The sequence below is a fragment of the Panthera leo genome, chromosome C1 (assembly GCF_018350215.1).
Source record: "Panthera leo isolate Ple1 chromosome C1, P.leo_Ple1_pat1.1, whole genome shotgun sequence".
NCBI lineage: Eukaryota > Metazoa > Chordata > Mammalia > Carnivora > Felidae > Panthera > Panthera leo.
The window spans coordinates 198,619,217-198,643,650 of NC_056686.1; the positions used below are offsets into that span (position 1 = coordinate 198,619,217).

The window sequence follows — 24,434 nt, forward strand, 5'->3', positions numbered from 1 at the left end:
TCTATAGGAATTAGTGCTTATAATTGTCCTTAACATGTAGAGTCACCTAGCAAAGAATAAGTGTCTGGGGCGATGAATAGTGGAATGTGAAAGTTCGATAGAAAAGGAAGGGCTGGAAATTGTCCTAAGCATGAAACTGTCCCTGAGTAGGGCATCAGAATGAGAAATCTAAGGGTGCTTGGCTGGCTCAGTTGAGAGTCCGACTCGATTTTGGCTCAGGTCATGATCCCAGGGCTGTGGGATACAGCCCTGTGTCAAGCTCTGTGCTGGGCATGGAGCCTGTTTGAGATTCTCTCTCTCTTTCCCTCTACCCCTCTCCCCAGATCATGCTCTCTCTTTCTAAAAAAGAAAAATAATGATGAGGGGAGGATCTAGTCATCTGCATTCAGTACAAAAGTATCAGAGAGGATGGATGCATCATGGGAACCAAAGAGAAAGGCTAAGAGTATCCTTTGATCTAAAAACACTCAGTGCCTTTGGGCATCATAAGAGATTATCTGGAAAATTCCCTTTATACTGAAAAAAACAGAAAGAATTTATAAGAAGGGAAAAATGAACCACATTCAGTTGTCTTTTGTATAAACAAAATAGTACTTCTCACTGCATTTCTAGATTTTGCTAACTAGAAGTTAGCATTTCTAGTTTTGCTAACACTACCATCATGGAGCTCTCTTGGGGACAATGATGTTGAAACCCATAGTTCAGGTGGATATGCTGAGGCAGAGTAGCTCACATGGCATGTCAAGTGGCTTATAATGGGTGTTCAATCCAATGACAAAGGTATGTGGTATGCCATGCCCAGTGACTTAGCTTTAACTGCTGTGCATATTTTCCCCTTAAAGCCATCATTTCAAAATGGAAGTATTTTTGGTATGACTTGGTCTTTATTTTCATGTTTATCACTATGGGGTTTCTCTTTTCACCTTTCGTGTTATAAAGAATATTTTCAATCAGCACCCAACCTATCAATATATAATTCACATGTGAATCACAACTTATGCTTACAGATAGCTTTATTCCAAGAACAAGAAAGTACAGTGACCTTTTGCTTATCAAACGCCAATCTGAATAACAACAGTTGATTGTGTCGTATTACTCAAACAGAATGGTTGCATTTGTCTTTCTGTAGTTCTTTAAAACTCACGATTTAAACTTGGAGAAGGAAATACAAATGCTAAGATCAACAACAGTCTTCTACTGGCCTGAAATGGCTCTAAGATTAAAGCTTAAAGATGCAGTGACCAAGGCTGAATTAAAATCCTTAACCTTCCAAAGAGGGAGTTTCACCAGAAGCTTCTCCTAACTATTATCCCAACTATATAAAGATCAATGTGCTATTTGAACTCAGGAACCTATTAAGTTACAATTCTCCATGAAGGTCAATTTGCCTTCCTGGCAAGGGTTTAAAATGTATATTATGCCGTATATAGATGTGTCAAAATATGCTTAGAGTGGGAGCTCAGAAATACTGTTGAATGAACAAATGAGTGAATGATGCTTATGCAAGAGGCTAATGCTATAATGCCTGAATCTCAATTACAATGAGCTCCCTATACTTGATGTATTAGACTTTCACTGTTGTAAATATTAATTGAAATTGAGTGAACCAGATCAAGATTTCAAAATATTTTTGGGAATAGGTTATAAAGGGAATTTTTATGGTGTTAGCCCAGGCCTGGGCTCAAAGCCTGGCTCCAGCTTCACCACTGTATGACTTGAGCCAATTGATTTCACGTCCTCTTTTCTTCAGAACACAAAGGAGATACCAACATCTATCTTCAAGTGATATTGTAAAAATCAAATGAGAAGTTATATGTAAAAGATTTACCATAGTCCTGGGTACAATAAATGTTAATTCCTCATGCATAAATATTTTTTATAATGGGATTTACTTCAACAAGAACTGGCCTGAATTAATTGGCCTGAATTAATTTGCTTCTGTATGCAGGAATTGTATCTCTTTCATTTTATCATTATATATATAAGGATAAGTTTCTCCCTTCCGTAACTTGGAATGTCGCTCATCCATTCTATGGACATTCTAACACTTTATATGAGTAAGTAAAAGTGCTAGGCATAGAGTTACTGCCACAGGGAATGGAAAGCAAAAGGGAGGGAAAGGTCTGAAATGTTCGACAAAGTATCAATCTGCTTCCACAAGAAAAGTAAGCATATAGACACTGGGAGAATCAAACAATACTATGTAATTGAGAGACCCCCAAATATAAGTGAAAAGACCATTATATAATTTTAATACAATACATAAAAAGTAGGGGCACCTGGGTGGCTCAGTCGGTTAGGCAGCCTACTCTTGATTTCGGCTCAGGTCATGATCTCATGGCTCTTGGGTTCAAGCCCCAAATTGGGCTCTGTGCTGACAGTGCAGAGCCTGCTTGGGATTCTCTGTCTCCTTCTCTCTCTATCCCTCCCTCACTTGCTCTCTGTCTCTATCTCTCTCAAAAATAAATACATAAACTTTTAAAATATTTAAAAAAAAACATAAAAAGTAATAATGGTGGTAGAAGTCAGGACCCTTGGGTTGAAGATTGACAATGAGAGAGCAATCACAACTGAAGGTGAACAACAGGAAGGAGTAAGTAATGGGAAATGTTTTAAGCTGTGACAGGAGGGTATTTGCTCAGTTAACCAACCCTTCTGGCCAAAATTCATTGCTGTCAGTAGCATTTATTGTGCACCATCTTTAGGAGGGGGCTGGTAAGAACCTGTGTGACTGTCCAAAAGATCCAAGAGTTAATTGATAAGCAATTGATACATTTATTTTTAAATACATTAGGATACAATGGGTTAAGTGTGTTCCTTAATTTTAACTTAGCAACTCTGCATTAATTTTGAAGTTAATTCTAACCTAAAATCCAGAGGCTATTAATTAACTTTTGAAATTCCCAAATAGAGATATGCAGTCCAGGAATAGTTAAATCTAAATTAGAAACTCTAAGAAGACCCGAGCTAGGATGGCATTTTGCAAAGGCAATGCTTCTCCTGCCTTTATTTCATGCAGCCCTGGAACGTGTTAGGTAGCATAAGAAGTGTTAGAAGTAAGTCTTCATCAGTGAAATGAATGGTGTTCAAGTTAATGTGGCTTGGCTAGAAAATATTACCAATGTACCTCCACATTTGCATGAACAAGATGTTAGGATCAGCAAACCCAGGGTCTTAATACCTCTGGAGTGTACATGTGGTCTAGGAATTCCATTCAGCCCTGTGCTTTTGCACTAACAAGATGATTCCAGGCTAAAGCCCCTTCTTGCTAAACATATGGCTGCATGTGTCTCCAATGTACCTTTCCAGCAAGACCCCTGTTAGAGTGCCTGAACAAACATAGAATCAGGTCTCCACAGAACTTCATGAACAGATTCATGTGACCTCTTTTGTGCATGCTTGCCAATAAATGTTTTTATAGATGGCAGACTGTGAGACCTGTTATGCTGCCAACACGATTTCGAGGAGGAAACCCTTATCTCACTTATCTCAAGTTATCAGACAATTAGTAGTATCTACCAAGAAGAACCTAATGATCATGAATGGCCAAAATGGCTTAGGATATTCTTAACAGATTGGGAAGCAAGAAGCCGCAAATATTTATTCAAATGGTTTACTGCAAATACAGATATTTATCTTCCATTTAGATCATGAATTTATTCTTTGTGCTTGCCACTGTGCTGTGTATTAAGAGCAAATATAGATATAAAAAATAAAATTCTTACCCTAAATGGGCATACAAGCTCTGTGTATGTGCATGCATGGTGTGTGTGTGTGTGTGTGTGTGTGTGTGTGTGTGTGTGTGTGAGATGAGGGGTTCAGGAAGATAAAAGAAAAGAGACAAGCATGTGTCTGAACAATTATCACTGGCATCATACTTGCTATGATGATAGGGTCATGCACTGTAGATGCTACTAAAGTATGAAATTTGGACTCCTAATTCAATTTGTGGCAGAAGGGTAAAATGGGAAGGTGGGAGGTAGAGAAGGTGGTATCTGCCGTGAGTTTCGAAGGACAATCCGGAGCTAGCAGGGAGAATAACAGGGAAGGGAGAAAATAATTTATGCAAAGGCATAGATGTAAGAAAGCCCTTGAGAAGGCTGAAGTACAATAAAACTCCACGATAATGCAATAACTTGAATTCAGATATGAAGCAATTGGCTCACCAGGTCATTTCATTATCCTAGCAAAGCAGGCTCCTGCATTTTACATGACTGGATGTTCTGGACCCCATTTACAATATAAGGACAGCATTTCCTATAGTTTTTTGAAAATGGCTGGAGCATGAAGTACATGGCTGTGAGTGATGGGGAGGGGATTATGGCCAGAGAAGGTGCTGAAGAGTTAGGCATGAACATGAAAGGTTTTAAGTATCAAGCAACAGAGTCTGGATTTTATCCCCAAAGTAATGGTGAGTCAGAAGGATATTAGGCATGAAAATGGCATGGAAATATTTGTGTTTAGAAAAATAACTGGCATTAAGGGTGCCTATTTGGCTCAGTCAGTTGAGCCTGCAATTCTTGATCTCAGGATTGTAAATTCAAGCCCCACGTTGGGTATAGAGATTACTTAAACATTTTTAAAAAATATTTCTAAAAATCTTAAAAGAAAAAAGAAAGGGGAGCCCAGCTGACTCAGTTGGTTAAGCATCTGACCCTTGATCTTGGCTTAGGTCATGATCTCACAGTTAGTGAGTTTGAGCCCCATGTTGGGCTCTCTGCTGGCGGCATGGAGCTTGCTCGGGATTCTGTCTTTCTCTCTCTCTCTCTCTCTCTCTCTCTCTCTGACTCTCCTCTTTTCTCTCTTCTCTCTCTCTTTCTCTGTCTCTCTCTCTCAAAATAAGTAAATAAACTTAAAAACAAAGAAAAAGAAAAATAACTGGCATCAGTATAAATGATAGACTGAAGGGAGCTGTATCAGAGGCATGGAAACCAGATAAAAAAGGTGCTATAGTCATAGCAAAGAGACAGGAGGAAGATGTAAACTAGGGCAGTGGCAGTGGAGATGGAGACAGAAGAGTTTCAAGAGACATTTGGAAGGAAGAATTGATCAGACTTAGTGACTGAAGGATTTGAAAGTGAAGGGAAAGGATGATAGCATTTTGTTGCTTTGGATGACTCAGAGAATGGGGGATTCATTCCCTACATTATGAAATCACTAGTTTGGGAGAACAGGAAGAAAAGGAGGTTAGTAATAGATTTGTTGAACACTTATAACAAATGCACATTTCCTTAATTATTTTTCTTTAGGAATTGCAATTGAACTAGTCTACCATAATGAAAAGTCATTAGATTTCAATGGCTTGAGCTGAGCTGGATTAGATACATTTATCATGAGTTGACTAGGAGATTTAGAAGCGAAGCTGTCAGAGGCTTAGTTTGGACTTATTTGTCATCAGCCCTAACTAGGATTTTAATAAATGGGAGGAGGTGAATTTAAGAGAGGGTAATGAGAATGGAGACACGTATTCTTGGAAAAAAGCTCGTTAATTCCTAGTTATGATCATGTATTTGTTATTAGCGATGCTGAATGATGTTGGTGATGTAACACAGTGGCTCCTCAAATGAGTTTTAGTAGCAAACAGGGAGTTTGTATTTTGAGGGAAAACTTAGTGATGCATTGATTTAGTCATTCCATAAAGCATTCATATATTCATCCATCTAGTAATACTTATAGAATATCTGCTAAGGTCCATGCACACTGAAAGAGCTGAGAGAGTTTCAACAAATTTAAAAAGAAAAAAAAAATCAAATCTTGGTCAGAACATTCAAAGAAGCTTTTGGTACTTCAGACCTTCTCTGTGTAAATAAGGGCTCAGAGACCTGATAGGAATAACTAAAGTGAATGAATACATACTCTGGTTTGGTTGGATTCTTTTTAGCTAGAGCTCAAGTTGTTTTTTTTCTTTAGTTCCAAGCCTTACTTATGCTCAAATAGATTCCTTATAAACTGGACAATCTTTTCTTGCTCATTGTTTCATGTTTTCCATGTGCCTTCTAAGAATGGAACAAGAACATGTCAAAATGAAAAGAGTGACTATTGCTACTCCAGAACTACTAAGAATCCCCCTTATGCAAGGAAATCAAGACCAATACTAGCAAGGATATGATAGTAAAACAAAGGCTATCTTTTACAAGTGAATGTGCAGGCCAGAAAGTCTCTGAATATTTCCGCTCTCAGAAAACATTTTCTCATCAATTTCCCTTTCCTGTGTGATTACTGTCTGGGGCCTACTGGAGGGAGCAGAATTCTATCAAATGTTGTTCTATTAAAATGTACTTGGCTTCTCAACTATAAACAGTTGATGTAACATCTTTATTGCCTTCAGTTTTAAAGTGCAGACACACAATGAGAAACAAGTTCCATTAACAGTGGTTGTTGCTGAAGATTATAGGACTAATTTAGCGTTAAGAGGATTTTTATCCAGTGTGTCTCTCTTGGCACAATTTCACATGTACGATCTAGCACATAAGGATAGAAACCAAAGAGCAATTTACAACCCTTCCCCAATTTTAGGATAATTTAGATTGGCAGAACTAAGATGAGAACCATTGGTTTTGTTTTTTCTTTAAGCACCCGATCAGTGCTTCTTAAGGCACGGACTGCAGTAAACAAGTATTGCCCTTTGGCTAATGTAAGCAACTAATCTTTTCGCTACTCTGTCCCTGCGCCTCATTTTTTTCCCTTCTAACAACAACAGCTATTTATAACAAATACATCCAAAGACCTGGGTTCAAGTCACAAGCTCTTCCACTTACTCACTGTTTAATCTTGGACAAGTCACCTAATCGAAATCCTGTATCGAGCATTTACTGTATATTTCTCTAGACAATACATATGCTTCTCTTTGATATCACAAATTAACTTACTACATGCTATCTTATTTAACTCCCCTCAAAATTCTGTGAGACAGGTAGCTTGATTATCCTCCTTTTCCAGATGAGGAAACCGAGACTCAGGGAAGTTGAGTGACTTCTCAAGGTCATAAAGCTTGAACTGGGACTTGAACCGAACACCCAGGCCAAAGGCCCACAGATTTGATCATTAGACTCAATTTGCCTAAAAGAGTCTTGAGTTTCTCATGTGTGAAATGGAAATCACAATAAAGAATCTCTCAAGACTTCTACAATAATTAAAACACAATATTGCATAAAGGGGTCATTATTATTGTTATAGTTTTTGCTGTCCTACTTTCTCATAATCCCAGATTAAAAACCAGGAGAGCTCTTTTATTTGCAACTATTCCTTTGTTCTCTGAACACAATCTCAACTATACTGACTTCCCAATATTCATTCCTTCCCATTTGTTAACTTGTGTTAGTGACAGTGCCCACCACTTTTTGTAATTTCAATAACTGTGTAACTCTTTTTTCTTGCTCCAGGCTTCCTTACCCTGATATAACCTTCTCATACTACCTCATTAATATACAAAAATACAATATTCCTATTATCATGTGTCATTCTTTATTGCTTATCAGGCGAAGACATCCCAATAGCATCCCCCTGGTATTTGAGACGCTGGGTCTCTTGGTCCTATATTATCCATTCAAACCCATTTCTCAGTAGCATCTAATGGAATTGGAAGGAAAAACTTGTTTACTGGATGTTTGTTATGTGCAAGGCAATGCTGACATTTGGTGGAAAAGAGTAGCTTAGGCACAGGCCTCATGAAGTAAAGACCAGAGACACAAACATCAAGTAAATACATGCATAGTAAATTACAATTATATAAAGAAGGGGTGGGTGGGGGTGCAAACTAAACGAGTACAGAGGTTCAGGGAAAATTGCCTGAGGCAAAATAAGACAATTCACCTTATATCCCCAACACCGTGAACGTGGTTCATTCCCTTCCTTCCCTTGAAAAATGTCCCATTCTTCTCCATGCAAATCCAACTATCCTGTTAGTTTTCCTCGGGATGCAGTTTAAGTCCTCTCACAATATTAAGTTTTGCTAACTTCTCTAGCCACCAAGGATTGTATTCAAAAAGAAAATCAGTGCATCTGCAGTTCTTTCTTCCTTATCAAAGTTGACTAATAGATTATGGGTTTTAGGGTCAGGTATGGTATAGCGTGCCCTCACAACTTGATTATTGATGTTTTTATCTAAAACGCCTGGGTGCTTCACCTTTAGATTCCACATAATGCTATGATAAATGAGTGTCTGTTTAATGAATAGCCGAGTGTTCAGTGGGTGTGCGCATCTAGGTGTCTAGAAATCTATGCAACAAAAGTAGGGATCAGAAACACGGCTCTAATATCTTAAGCAACCTTCCTAATGCTTAAGATTAACCTAATCCCACTCTTGTTCATTTGCTTTAGGTTTTATTTGAGCTAAATTTTGATACTCTCTTTGCATTAACACTGGAGAAAAACTGCTTATTGTTCTGGAGGTTTGGCTACATTACCAAATGTTAACACAGGATTCATAATAACCCAAAACCGAACCCGCCTATGAGATTCACTCCTCCCTGTCATTTGCCTTCCGGATTATATATTTAATGCCAAATTTCCACAAAAAGCTAAAGATAAATCAACAAAATAAAGACCTTAAATCCTGGCTCTTGGCATGCCTCCGAAAGAAATGTGCTCTATGTAACAGAGTTCTGTCGCTTTGTTTTTGTTTTTTTCTACTTTTCAGAGCTCTGCTTAGCATGCAATCTTAAAAACAGCTAATTAAAGCTAACAGGACTCAGTGGAGGTGAGTGAAGTTTTCAAAGCAGATTAGGTTCAATTTTGGTACAAAACTCTGCCGGAATAAATAATGTTAGTAGTTGTGTAGAAAGGTGTGTGAGACCTTAGGGATGTCAAGGATTCATTTGCTTCCTTTTGTCTACAGGTTAAATGTCAAGGCATAATGCTATTCACATGAGAGAAATTCCAGCTGAGCCACTGTTATCGCTCCTCTTTTCCACTCCCACTCTCAAAGGGACTATATTCAAAATAATGATGCAATGATATAAAGTTCATTCGCCACAGAATCCAGGTAGGTGGTCATTGGATTGTAAGCTGCTCAAAACACAGAAACTCCACATTTTCTATATTTTTGATATCTAGCTTCTATACTTTAAACACAGTATCTTTTCAGAGAATATGACAAAACAAAAACCTGCACAAGAGGCAAGCATTTTGGCCTGTCTTTCATGGTTTTCTCCTGACTTGTAAGTAAATTTGAACAGATTTCTTCATAGCTCCAGTCTTCACGTACTGTTGTACGGAGTCTGTTCACATGTTCAACAAATATTTGTTGGGTGACTATTAAGTGCCAGGCAATGTTCCGGAGAGTGGTTCTGTTAGCTATGCCAACAGCAAGGTGAGTGTTTCCAACAGAGATGAATGATTCTGTTTGACAGAGAGCATGGAGAGTAGAAAGAGGATTTGAGTAGTAAGACCAAATTAAATCTTGGCTTCAACACTCACTTAGTGAGATCTGTGGCTAAAACCTCTGAAAACAAATATCTTCATCTCTAAAATGCTAATAGTTCAAAAAATATTTAACCGATGCCTCCATGCGCAGACAGTGTGCTGGTGCTAGAAATGCAGTATGGCCCCAAGCAGATAAGGGCTCTGCCGTGGTAGGACTGAACATTTCAAGCATATTCAGCGCACACCGTTACTGTACTAGTGACTCTTGTGTGGTGCAATCAGTCTGTGTGGTGGTTTTAAAATGTGCCCACAGAATGTTTAACACTTTTTCCTTCTAAACGTAGAACCTAATTCTCTTGCCCTTGAATATGGGTGCACTTTTGGTGCCTTGTTTCTAATGAAGAGAATGTGGTCAAAGTGCTGCTCTGAGGCTTCTGAGGCTAGGTCGTAAAAAGGAGAGCTTCTCCTATTGTCTCTTGGATTACTTGGTCTGGGGAAGCTCCCAGGCATGTCATGAAAACGCTAAAACAACCTGTGGAGAGAAGCCACCCGCTTGGTACCTCAACTGGTACCAACCAACTTGCTAGCCATGTGACTAATCCACCTTTGAATTGATCTGCCAGCTATCACATGAGGTCAACTCCAGCCAAAAGTTTTCTGCAATCTCATGAGAGACCTTAAGCCAAAACTGCACAGTTAAGCCACTCCCAAAGTTTAGACCCATAGGAACTGGAGTCGCTGCCACTAAGTTTGGGAAGGCAATTTCTTACAGATCAATAGGTAACTGATTTAGCCTATGATATAAACATTTGGGTGAAGATAAAGAATTACGGTGGAAGATCATTTCAAGCTTCCCTTAGTTTATCTCCCATGTTAGAAAAAGAAAAATTAAATAATTCTTCACAGCCTTCTAGAGTTTCTTTTACTACAGGAGAAAATCCAAACTCCTAGATCTAGTGTTGAAAGCCTCACACCAGAGACACAACTTGGTCTCTCCCATGCTCCAGCACTGACACTCGACGTTGGCCGAATCGGTCTGCCTACCCTCAGCCAGCTGTTGATCATGACCTTCACTCTTGAAGGGCATATCTCTTCATGTTGCATATTCAGCATATCCATTGGTTTTCCTTTCAAGCTTAATTTGAGTCCTGGGGTAATTCTTGATTACGCTAATGCAAAGCAATCCCTTCCTTTTTTAAAGCTTCCAGTAGTTTTTATTGCCAATGCTACTTATTAATACTTATTTTCCTATATATCTACACTATTACATGTCGCTACTAATTAATCAATACATAGTTGAGTTCCTGCTACGTGCAAAGCTAGGTTTAACACTTTTACTTTAGCTACATTTAACTTTTTTTTAAATCTACTATAGCATATAACTTTTATGTGTGTGGAGTGTGCGTATGTGTGTATTTTTCCCCAGAGTTAGATTGTAAGCAAGTTGAGAACAGAACACAGACCTATTCTTCTCAGCTGTAGGCACATTTTGTAGAATATGAATCTCCAGAAGCATCTTTATACCATTTTCATACATGGTAGTAATTTCAAAATAATGAAACCATTTTTGACATTTTTCTCATTCTCCCAATATTTATGAATCTAGAAGTACAGTGATACTGTGTTAGAGTGTTGAAGTGAACTGGGTTCCCTTGGCCATGAAACTAAATCATGAAATCCACTTGGACAAACACATGTGCATAGGAAAGTCCAGGAAATTATGAACACTTCCTTCCTTCATCACCAACCTCCAAGTGGAGGCATTCTCTTCAACTGTCCTGAAGATGTGATCTTCAATATAAGACATAAAAAAGAGTGTGGGATTTCTAGCACCCTGGGGATTACAGCAAGAGATAAAATGTTAAAATGAAGCAGGGAACCCTAGCAAATTTTTCCCTGATACTATTCAGAGAATTAAATCCATTCCTTGGTTGGCTTTCACAGTCATAAGCTAGTAAAAATGCAACTGATTTAAAATATAACTGAAAAGATAACTGAAAAGAAAGGAAAATGTAGCTCTCAAACTTTCAGTTGCATAAGAATCACCACCTGGGGAGTTTTGGGGCTGTCTGGTCCTCACTGCCCCACGCACCACAGCACCTCATCATTTCAGCATCCCTCATCATCACCATCACCTTCTCCACCACCACCCCCAGATGCCCATGTAAAAAAGCCCAGGGTATTTTACATCTTTCAGTAGCATATTTATATGATTTAGATTAAGGTAGACTGGTTGAGTGTATCTGTTTATAAATCACTAAGATAGACAAGATAAGGAAAAATACCAGTAATATTGTGAGATTCTCATATTATTTTCTCTTCAGTTACCTGTATTTTTACTCCCCAAATTTGTCTGAAGTTGTATTAATTTCATTTGGACAGTATGAAATTCAAGACTTATAGTTGTGCATTGAAAGCTTCCCTATTATGAAGAATAATTCTCTATTCTTTAAAGAAATCTGGATTTTAAAATCTGGAAAGAAAGTGAAGGATTGAAGGAGAGGGTGTTAAAAAGTGGTCGGGGGCAGGGGGGGAGGGGGACATAGCCAGCTGTGACAGGTCTACAGACATTGTAGCCCCATAACATTTCCAGGGCAATCAAGAGATCATGAAAAGGAAAACTGAAGTCGAAGTCTTAAAACCAGAACTCTGTGCCCAATCCAATCACTAGCTTCTATGAAATCATCTCCATGCTGCTGTGGAAGTTCCTTCTAAAACATTATCTGAGCCCAATGTTCGCATTTTGGTTGTATGTAGGTGTGTGTGTGTGTGTGTGTGTGCGCATAGAAAACGGCCTGAAAAAATTGTACACTTAAATGTTAACAATAGTTATCTTTACACGGCAAGATTATGCAGGACTTCTGCTTTTTACAATATGCATACTTATATTACATTATTTAATTTTTAAATAATAAGCATGTATTTCTATGGTCAAAAGAAAAAATAAATATGTTAAAACAAGGCTAATTTACTAAAAAGTTTCAATGGCTTCTCATCCTCTCCAAAATAAAGTTCAGTACATTTGGTATTGATCAGATAGCCTCACCTCCCCACTTGCAACAAAAAACCTCCTTTTCCAGACAAAACAAACTGCAAATTCCTGGCACATCTAACTCTGTCATGTCCTCTGTCTCTACTCACGTTGGTCTTTGTCCATTAGAAATGCAAAGACACTACTTGTCTAGCTGCCAAATGCTTCCTCATTCTTTAAGACTCATGCTAAGACATAGGACTTCCTTGTGAAGCCCTTCCTGATATCCCAGGCAGTGCTATGGGAGCCAACCGGAGCCCAAGGTAAAAGAAAAGTCAGTAATATTGAGCCTGACTTTATCTAAAATGTTAACATTTGATTCATCATAGAATTTTTAAAATTAATCTTTATATTTTAGAATATTATATTGAAATATGATTGATCATAATTACTGGGGTTTTGCTAACCCTTCAAAGTTTGCATTGCACTCGCATTGCCATAGACCCAGCCCTGATCCCAGGTAAAGTTGTCTGGACGCTATTTGCTCTGCTGCTTTGCTCTTGAGCCTACCTCCACTGTGGAATTTATCATGTCGCATATTTACTACAGATTCTGACATACTTATTAACCTTCTAGAAACTTGACTGTTCTGAGGGTTCATGGCTTTTTTGATCAGTGCAGACATAGCAGGTACCCTTTAAATATATGATAGAGGCAAGGATAAATGTGCAACCACAATCAAGTCTTAAATTTTTGAGCCTCAGTTTTCTTCTCTGTCAAATAATATACTAGATTATCTCAGTGAGACTCAATGATTGATATTATATCATATACCTATATAATATTACAAGTAATGTAAAACATAATATCAGGGTGCCTGAGTGGCTCAGTCAGTCAAGCATCCGACTTTGACTCAGGTCATGATCTCACAGTTCATGGGTTCGAGACCCATGTCAGGCTCTGTGTTGACAGCTCAGATCCCGGAGCCTGCTTTGGATTTTCTGTTTCCCTCTCTCTGTGCCCCTCCCCCACTTGTGCTCCGTCTCTCAAAAATGAATAAACATTAAAAGAAATTAAAACGAAAAACAAAAAAACATAATATCTAACACTAATATAGCTCATACTATGTGCCAGATACTTATCTAAGTATTTAGTAAATATTAACTCATTTAATTTTTACAACAACTCTGTGAGGTGGCTGCTATTATTAACTTCAATATACAGATGTGGAAACCAAGGCTCAGAGAACCAAGAGACCTATCCAAGGCTTGTGTTTGAATCCAGGCAGTTTGAATATGGAGTTTGTGCTCTAAGTCCTTGTTCTGCCTCTCACAGTAATACTAATTTTACATATAAATATAAATGTGTAAATATATAACCAAAACAAAGATTTCATTTTTCTTAATGTGAATGGTCATTCTAATTTTATTCCACAGTGAAATTCCAATGGACTCAAGACCAGTGACTATCAGATGCTGTGGCATTTCTTCCATGAGGGCTGGCTGCTCTACTCTAAAAATATACACTGGTTCATTTATGAAAGCAAAGGACACAATGTGACCTACAAAGAGAATGAGAAAAGTTGAATGGTGAGAGCAGCATAAAATGACAACGGTTTGCTAAGCCAGGGTTCCTGGGAGATGCTTAGAAGAATACTGAACAGTCACTTGGGAAAGCACACGGTCAGCCAACCATGGAGCCAGGCCCTCACCTCTTCTAAGTATCACATGTGAGCCTCAGTCTGGGCTCAGTGCTCTTGAATAAGTGAAGGAGAATGGGTTGAAATTACTTTGTTAACTCTATCTCTTAGCTTTAAGGGTATATTGGAAACATCCACTGATACTGGGGACCTTAGCAAGTGACATTACTGTACTTGTGAGGATTTTATAAGTAATCAATTATTTATCTTTATTTGTCACATAGACTTGAATATTAGAGCTCCTTACATGAGAGTAACAGGAGCCCCTCTGCTCTTTATGAAGGGAAGGAAATAAAGAAAGAGTGAAAAAGAGAGGACGTGGCCCCCAGAGACAATGTCAGTGAGGCAGTCATTTCTGGGAAGCTTATAAGGTAAATCATCAAAAGTAGGCATGATGCAGAATGGACAGGAGAAAAAAAAATAGTAAGACCCCCAAACAAGAAATCTTCCATTGTGCAATCAATAGCTATTCTTTACTCTTTATTTTCCTACTTGTTCAATTAAGTTTTATTGTACTTTAAGATATTCCCAGCTCTCTGATGCAACTCTGTGTACTAAGCCTTAGTTGAGCATTAGTTGAGAAATCCTTTCATCATGTTATCTGGCATTAGGGTGTGCCCATGGCATTGCGTGAGAGAATTTCAAATCAGGTCTGGGGGAGATGGGCAACTACCAGCAGGAGCTGTAGCCAGCCCTGTGTATGAGTGTGCAGGGGCCATGTTCACACTGCCTTCTTCCTGCTGGTTCCCTACAGCCCGGTGGGCGCAGGGTGCTTGGGGATGCAGTCACCGTCTCGGTTTCCCTGAGTTTCACGGAATTTATCTCCATGTTGCCATCTAAAGGGTCAATAATGTTTCCCAATGTTCGCTACTGATTCGCTGATGGAAGAAGTAAATGATGGGGCTTTGGCTGTGAAATTCAAACACTGCTCTAATGTTTTCTGGAACTTAAGCAAGAAGCAGACTATAAATCTCTCCCACACAAAAATATTCTGTACACATTCACATGAACTCTCAGGTATTTGTGAGGGAAATTCCCAGGTGGATCTACCTGGGGAGGAGTGAGAGAGCTTTATATCCCTTTTCTTGTCCCAATATTAGCATTATAGATATTGTTTTAATGTTTGTTTATTTGTTTATTTTGAGAGAGAGAGAAAACAAAAGTGAGCAGGGGAGAGGCAGAGAAAGAGGGAGAGAGAATCCCAAACAGGCTCCATGCTGTCAGCCACTCAGGCACCCCTCCCAATATTAGCATTATAGATATTTCTGATAGCACAGTCAGATTTACCTGAAGTAAAAACCAAACCAAAAGCAAGCTAACTTCTTGTCCTTTACCTATCTCAGATGCACAATGAGCTTTATTTCCATGCACCTCTAGGTGAATGCGATAATCCGATCCCCCATATCTTTCAAACTGCACTACATTCTAAATGATACATTCCATTCTTATTTTGTTCCCTGTGGTAGGAATCATACTGTATCTGATATTAGTATGATGCCTTGGCATGATTTCTGATATTAATGTACTATTAGTCTAATGAGTGAGCCAAGATTAAAGCATAAAGCACTCAAAACCACTATTAGCCCACACATCCACAAGAGAGATAGAAAGGAGAAATAATTGGAGTTTGGGTGATGAGGGAAGGCAAAAGGGTAAGCCTTAGATAAGAGCTTGTCTTTTAATAGACGAGGAGGAGGGGACAGGAGCATGCATGTCCACATGGCAATGAGCATGGGATGTGTGGAAGACATCTGGACACTGCCTCTTTAGGTAAAGGCCTCATACTGCAGAACGCAGTGAACTGAAAGTTGAAGGAATCCTGATCATGAACATCTTGAAAGTAGGATAAAGGGGAGTTGAAACTCAGTAGACCCAAAGAACATTTTAAGGGATTATCTGATGATAAACTATGGGAAGAATTAGAGGTTGGGCTTCCAGAGTGCTCCCCCAGCCCACCCCCAAAATAAAAACCTAATGAAGAAATACAGGCACAAAACAATGAGATCTCGAAGCAAGGCACTGCAGGAGGGATGGAAAGGATGGGGTAACTCCAGGACACATTTCACAAGACAGATTCTGGCTCATGGTTATGGGAGGTGAAGGAAAGGGAGGAGGCAAGGATGAGTCAGACGTTTCTAACCTGAGAGACTTCCTGGTGCTGCTGGCACACGTGACAATGGAGAACTTGGATGGGGCAAGACCTGGCAGGAGATGAATGATGCGGGGTTCTGAGCTTCCCAGAACAAAACCTACATTAATTTTGAGCCAATCAAAATAGAACAGGAAACGATTTACTATGGGTGCCTCAACTACTGCAGCTGAATCATGGGAAATCCATTCCCCAGAATGGAATCTGGTCCTCATGTGTTTGCCATCTCTCCCATGGAAACACGCCATGTGCAAAGTCGGAAGCAAAAGCAGGGCCAGAAAAAGCTTGGCTCCTCTGACTTTCACAACCTTTCCCGGTAAGAGGCCCCATAGGCCTATTCAACATGAAACCACACAATAGTTTCCTCTTAACAGTTCAGGTGCTGTAGGTATAGCAACATGCATGGACCCCGCAAACCACCAATTAATCAATAATTTCAATCTTCCTTCTCACATTTTTTCTTGGAGCTGCTGACAAGTAGAAAAATCAATTGAGTTCACTTTTATAGCCATGTTCGATCTTTGGCAGTGCTAACAGGTGGTTTGAGGAAGAAAAAGGAGATGCTGTAAAACTCAAATGAGCCGGATCTTAGGATTGCCATTGTTGGCAGTCGCGACCTGAACAAAACTACTACAGTATCTGCAGGGAAAACTGTGTTTAAAATCCAGCTTTGGGCACAAAGCACCCATGTGAATATGGGTAAGTTACTTAACATTTTTGTGCCTCAACTTTGTCATCTTTAAAGTTGGGACAATCCTATCACATAGTTTATAGAGGTGATGTATTAACTAAGGAAATAGATGCAAGGTACTTAGCACAGTGTCTGACACACAGTAAAGTGTTCAATAAGTTTGCACCCCTATTATTATTTTTATTGCAACCCTGAAGACAAAAGGTATGCTTTGGAGGCCAAAAGTCATGCTGGGAATGGCAATCTTGCATTTACCAAAGTGATGGAGTCACATCCAGACGGGCAAAATTCAGTATAACCCTGTGCTAGCACAAATTTAGACATAATTCAATTAGCAGTTGGCTCCTGCCTTCCCCTGGGTCATTTGCAGATGTGAGATGGGCTGAATTTCTTCTCTTCTGAGGAGGCAGGGGTATTAGGAAGTGATGGCTCCAGGACACTTGCAGTTTAATCCAAGCTATGGTCATACTTACACAGTATAATTTCCATTGTGCTTTTAGTGGTATTTTCAACCACTTGAAAAATACTGTTTTTCATTAACTTCATAGAAATGTGGCTCCTTACTTGGCAAGACTGCAATTTTTGGAGACCACTTATCTCATTATGCCAGGGTTTTTTCTGTTCTTGAAAAGTAGTCAGTTCCGCAGTAATTAGGAACTGCTTGCCTGCACTTCATGGGTATGTGCATGTTAAAAGGAGACAAAGATAGCTCGCTGTACATTATAGCTGGGCTTAGTCTAAATGCATTTTGGAGGGTTTGTTTTGTTTGCCTCTGCTCCTAAGCATGGTGTTTCAGCTTTAAAGTTTGTCTCCTGACAAGTTACTGCGTGTACAGATTATAAAAGCTTGGAGCTATTTCAAATGTGGCGCCTCAGCCCATTCTTCTCTATGCAAACAAGAAGCATCCTGGCCTGTCTGCCAGGCTTGGGAAGCTTTCCTTACCTGGGACTTATTATTTGCAGAAGCTAGTTACCTAAGCTGTTGATGGCAACACAGGAGGGTGTAAGTGAAAGCAGACAATGCCAAAAGTAAGTCTTTTGCTCAGGACGGGTGCCCTCCATGGCAGACGCTGCAGCAGCTACCTAACTCACCCAAGTCCAGACTTCCACAGATGCCCATCAGTCAAGAAAACTATGGAGGGAGCCCTTTGATTCACTAATTATATTTGTTCTGAATGACGTATCAGTCCTACACACATGCCCAGCTATTCTGAGCAGAATGTGCCCACGGGATGACAACTCCTGTTCTCACCACAGCTGAGTTTCAACTGGGGTGTAGCCTGGAGTTTCTTCTTCATTTCTCTGTTGCTCAATTAGCACTGAAGCAGTCACTGTAGCCCGGAAAGGATTTTTAACTCTGTTAAACAGGACGTGATTTCCATGATACTACAATCACTACAGTGATTCATGCAGAGGCAGAATTCTCCACTGAATACTAACATTTAGGATAACTGATTCATATATCGGAATGCACCTCCCCCCCATATTTCTGGATTTCATTTTCTAGATAGACGCAGAGAAGGGGTGCTTAGATTCCAAATTTCTAACTTTTAGTCTACTTTTATGAAACCTAAGTAATGCAACATTATTTAGAAAGAGTACAGTACTGACTCCTCGATGTAAGAAATGTGAGTTCATAAGCTTAAAACCAGAGTCTAGGGCCAGACTGCCTGGGTTCATCAAATCTTGACACCACCACTTTTGAACTGTGCAATCTTGGCCAGGTTACTTAATCTCTCTGTTGCACTGGTTGGCTGTACTGGGAATTGAATAACACTGCCATTACCTCCCCAAACGTCTGGCACATAGTATGAGATCAAGAAATATTTATTTTTATTATTTATTATTATGAACTCACTTTAATCTTTCAGTATGATAGATATGAGAAACAAAGAAAAACAATAATAATTGTTTTAGAAAAAGAATAAAAATGCCTGAATCCAAACTTTCACTTTGAAGTTTTCCTTCTATACCACAAGACAGGGAAATAAAGTAACTACATCTATACTAGTTTTAGATTCTCTAACTTGCTGTACAGATAGCACCTCTAGTTATAAATTATATTTTATATTCTATTGACTATAGGATGAGTTGAAATTTTGGACACAAAGTTTTGTCCAAAGGTATTATGGCTCTATGTATAAGATGGCAAAATATGAGACAAATCTCATGGACAAAGAATAAGTAAAGGTAGTTTCCAAAACCTTTCTCTCCTATCCCACATGATCAAACTTTCACAAATTACAATCGCCCAGGTTGCCCAGTGTTCTCTTCTGTAAAGTGAGAGGGTACCTTCCTTCTAATAGTTCTCATAAAGTTCCAATAAAAACAATAAACTATTTTTTGGACTGAATTTTGTAAGTTCTGAGAGACTAGCAAAAATACTTCCACTGAACTCTCCTATAATTCTGTTCTCTCCTACCCACAAACATAAAGACAATCACCTCATAATTAATTATTATTAGTGTATGGTCAGAAGTCTATAGTAAAACGTGGTTATTCGTCTCCCTTTGGATAGTGTGTTTTTGCAGACCCTTTAAAAAATTAGGTCTCTGAGATACTTGTCACGTGATTTTTTTCAAGGTTTCCCCCCCCGCCCATAATTTAGTGAAATTATAAGAGCTCTCCAAGATTTTTTCCATGAATCTCTAAATCCTATCAGGTAGCACCAATTAAGACTACTCACTCACACACCTTATATTTCTGTCTTGTAAATTTTGTAAGAGAAACTTATTATATAGCTTAAAACTCCTTATAAACAAGAAATTAATAGAAATAAGTTGTTGAAAGAAGCTAATAAACTTTTATCACTATCATTCGTGAATTGATAATTAGCATCTTAAACCAGAATAGTTCAAAGAGTATTTGTCCTTATGTGCTGAATGCATTATTTCTGAACTCCATGCTACCTAGAATAGGCAAGAATACATAAATTTCAAGAGTATACAATGGACTAAATCTATTATAAAGAACTAATATACATGACATGAAGAGAACAAAATTATGCTGCTTTTATAAACAACCTAATAAAATATCATCAACAACTCTACATAATAACTTGAGCAAAAGTCCTTTAGAAATGCTAAGTTGCTATTCAAATGCAAGGAATTATTCATTCCAGTATCAAGAGTTTAAATGCTTTACACTAATTTAATTGATATTCTCTTTTGAATTATTCTATTGTGTATGAATCAAGTAGATTCCATGATGGCTATCATCTTACTTCTTAAGACTGAGTGACTGAAAAACACTTATTTTTAAAAGTCACCAGCTCATTATTCTCTTTACAAATAATTCAGCATACTATTCTTTTATATAGTAAATTACCAAGATTTATCTGAAATACAATCAGATTTATAGAAATTTAGTCTATGAGAAGCTTTTTAGGAGATGGCTGCTCTGTGAAACATGATGTATCTCACTTAACCTTTACTCCTCTACCAACAAAACTGGCTTCAGGGTTTAAGAACAAAAGCAAAGGGGCGCCTGGGTGGCTCAGTCGGTTAAGCGTCCGACTTCAGCTCAGGTCACCATCTCACAGTCCGTGAGTTTGAGCCCCGCGTCGGGCTCTGGGCTGATGGCTCAGAGCCTGGAGGCTGCTTCCGATTCTGTGTCTTCCTCTCTCTCTGCCCCTCCCCTGTTCATGCTCTGTCTCTCTCTGTCTCAAAAATAAATAAACGTTAAAAAAAAAAAAATTAAAAAAAAAAAAGAACAAAAGCAAAAACAGGGGTGCCTGGGTGGCTTAGTCGGTTAAGCGCCCGACTTCGGCTCAGGTCATGATCTCATGGTTCACGAGCTCTCTGCTGTCAGTCTAGAGCCTGGGGCCTGCTTTGGATTCTGTCTCTCCCTCTTTCTCTGCCCCTCCCTCGCTCATGCTCTCTCTTCCTCTCTCTCTCTCTCAAAAATAAATAAAAACATTTAAAAAATTTTTTAAAAAAAGAATGAAAGCAAAAACACTGGTTAGATCATTGGGGTTCTCATCTTCCTCCCCTCCCCCACCCAGTTCTGAGGAATTTTCTGTGTCTTTCCTGAATCTCCATTCTGGATCCAAAAGAAAATAATGGCCTGAGTTGGGCGTCGTGCCCATTTTATTACTTGATGATGACTAAAAATAGCTGGAATAGCACTAATTGGAAAGCAATGTTCTTTTAAATTAAATGTGTTGATGCATTTGCACCACTCATATCAGTCCTGAAGAGAGATAAGAGATTTTTACAGTACCCTGGATTTCATTTGTTCAGTTCATCAGATACCGGTCTATGGTTTTTGTGACAATATAAAAGTAAAGGATGATCTAGCTTGAGACTGATACTTGTTTGTGTCGTACAAACCATGGTGAGATTTATGAGGTGAACAATAAATGAGTCAAAATTTTATAAAAATTAATTTTATAAAAATTAAAATGCATTCTGGCTTCTACATGCTTCATAGTTTTTTAGATAAGTATTACAGGCTCACCCTTCTAACCAGTTAAAAAAGCTGGAGAAAAAAACAGGGTAAGTATTTATACAAATACTACCAGGTAGAAATACTATTAAAACAAATTTAGAAGAAAACACTCCATAGTATCAAAATAAATTTTAACTGTAATCCAAAAATTAGGGAAACAAATTTACTTACAAGTTGGTTTTGCTCTTGGAGGAAATTTGGTCCGGGTAATAGCCAAAATTATGAAGATAATGACTGGCCATAAAATCAAGACAAGTGTCCAAAGCTGCAAAATAATAATAGGAAAAAATGTTAATTACACTGCTGAACCAAAACTTGACAAGAAGTACAACATATTATAAACTTCCAACACAAATCAGATATTTGCTTGCAAATGCTATTAATAAGAAAGGAATGAGAGATTTTTAAAAGTGCAAGAGATCTCGAAATGAACACAAGAATGCCTTTTCCAGGCTTAAAACCTTAAAATGAGCTTCTGAAGCCTCCTTTCCAGTCATCTCTCATGACTGTCCCAAGAGTGATGATCTTAAAATTCAAATCTAAGCAGTAATTTCTCTGCTTAAAAATCTTTTCATTGCTTGTTGGATAAGGTTCAACATTCTAAACAGGGCATACAAAATCCCAAATAATTTCAACCTAGGCTTATCTTACCACTTCCAATGTCAACATTCTATGGCCAGCCATAAAGATTAGTATGACACTGGATATTGGCTCAATAAACATTAGTAAATGAATGAATGAATAAAGTAAGTCAATGAGTAAACAGGAACTTAAAGTACTATGCAAGCCCCCTATACCACTATAAATAGTATCTTGTGTCTGCTTTTATCATAGAACTTACACTCTTACTATCTATCTATCTATCTACCTACCTACCTACCTACCTACCTACTTACCTGTATATATATATTTTGCTTGGCTTACAATAAATTGGTGATTCTTTTATGGCAGGAACAGTGTCTTATTCGTTTCTGAATTTCCACTGGTACAAAACAGATGCTCAAAATGTAATTATTTAATCAAAATTTCTATTAGGGAATTTCATTGTAAGACACTTCAGGAGTGGCTTTTCCCCTCACATACACATGATTCAGTTCGTAAGATGTGAACTTAGTATTACATACATAAAAAACTGGTTCCAGACCAGTAACGTGTATACTCAAGAACATCAACTGTGATATGCAGTTACACTGCTCAAACGAAACTGTACAGAACAAACTGTGCCTATACTTAATAAAGTTTAAATTGGAACTATGTTTTTATCTGGTTATGCAGACTTGTTACCATTTCTCCCCAACTTGCCACAGCTTCAGAGATAATTTCTGACAAATCTCGGACTACTGCCTGGGCTCTTCAAATGTCCAAAACAATCAAGACCCGTTCAATTACTGATCCTTAAGTAATTATGAAAATCTCCATTGTGTGTCTATAGCACTGCTGTCCTTGCTGAGAGGCCTGTCACCAACTTCTTAAACTGCAGGTTCAAAGGCAAGTTTTTTTTTTATTTATTTATTTTTAAACGTTTATTTATTTTTGAGACAGAGAGAGACAGAGCATGAACGGGGGAGGGTCAGAGAGAGAGGGAGACACAGAATCTGAAACAGGCTCCAGGCTCTGAGCAGTCAGCACAGAGCCCGACGCGGGGCTCGAACTCACGTACGGTGAGATCGTGACCTGAGCCGAAGTCGGACGCTTAACCGACTGAGCCACCCAGGCGCCTCAAAGGCAAGTTTTTAGCAAATGGAAGAAAGCAGATATAAGAAATCCTAGGGTACTTGGTTTAATCACAGCTGAAAAGCTCCCAGTCTAAACAGCTTAATCTGTAGCAGTGCCTCTCAAGCATTAATGTGCACACCAAATCACCTATGAATCGTGTACCCATGTAGATTCAGATGCAGCAGATCTAAGGTGGGGCGGAAATCCTGCATTTCTAACAAGCTGCAGATGTGTGATGCTGAGGCTGCTATCCATGAACCATACTTGGAGGAGAACAGTTCTAAATGTATGCCATTTTACCTAACTAGTAAGATTGTTTATAAAGTCCTAGATTATTTTTGTTGGAGAGTTCCTTTGACATCATCTAGCGGATAGAATTCAGGACGCTTGTAAACTTGGATAGGAAAAAAAAAAAAGATTACATTTTTATCTTCTCTACCTTTTAAATGAAATTTAGCATTTCCCTTAATGATTACCGGAGACAACGAACCACAATGTTATTAGAAGTGCTTAAGAGACTGTTAAAAACTGAGAACAAACTGAGGGTTGATGGGGGGTGGGAGGGAGGGGAGGGTGGGTGATGGGTATTGAGGAGGGCACCTTTTGGGATGAGCACTGGGTGTTGTATGGAAACCAATTTGACAATAAAATTCATATATTAAAAAAAAAAAGTGCTTATGACTTTGTCACAAATAAAATCCACAGATATTTTTAAATCACTTTAGTGTTGCTATTGCAGATATCTCAAAGTTCTGTTCCTACTCATGGTGATATTAAAAATTATAGTAGTTATGGGGTCACTTTGTTTATTTATTTATTTTGTTTGCTTATTGCTATACCAAATAAACACATACTACCATTATCATAAATTTGCTTTTTAATCCCTTAATAACTGAATTTCAATATAATTGGTTTTATTGGTAATTCTATTTATTTTATTGATTTAAAAGCATTATTCTTAGGAGGGCCATAGGCTTTACCAGGCTGCCAAAGACATCCATGGCACAGCAGAGGCTGAGAAGCCTTGGTCTGATCCAACTTTCTTTTTTGTTCTCTGAGGTACAGAAGGTTAGCACATCATTATCCATTAATTTACCCAAAGTCACATACCCAGTTGGGGAGTAGAACAGGGGTAAGGATCTGAATATCAAGATACTTAGGCTAGATTTTTTTTTTTAAACAGCATCTTAATCTGAGGAACAATAATGCCTTACAGAAAGTATACCAGAAAAATATGAATGCTATAGAAAAATATTAAGAGTTATTCTAGCCTAGTCTCAGATACATTAAAAAATTAGAGTCTGTTCTTCAAAGACCTAGATACAAGTACCATTTTTATTCTATTTGACTTATTTCAAATGTTGACTATAAAGAATTAGGATTAAAAATGTTAATGT

The 24,434-nt window shown here is 38.3% G+C and overlaps 1 protein-coding gene across 1 annotated transcript in view; it reads right to left on the bottom strand.

Moving 5' to 3' along the window:
• Positions 1 to 24,125, bottom strand: part of ABCA12 (ATP binding cassette subfamily A member 12) — a 163,525-nt gene extending 139,400 nt beyond the window's left edge. Inside the window, exons 1-2 of the mRNA XM_042948706.1 lie at positions 24,018 to 24,125; positions 21,493 to 21,586 (exon numbers count right to left, since the gene is read on the bottom strand). Coding sequence (XP_042804640.1) covers positions 21,493 to 21,586; positions 24,018 to 24,125 — 202 coding nt within the window. The remainder of the gene's footprint in view (positions 1 to 21,492; positions 21,587 to 24,017) is intronic.
• Positions 24,126 to 24,434: the final 309 nt, after the last annotated feature.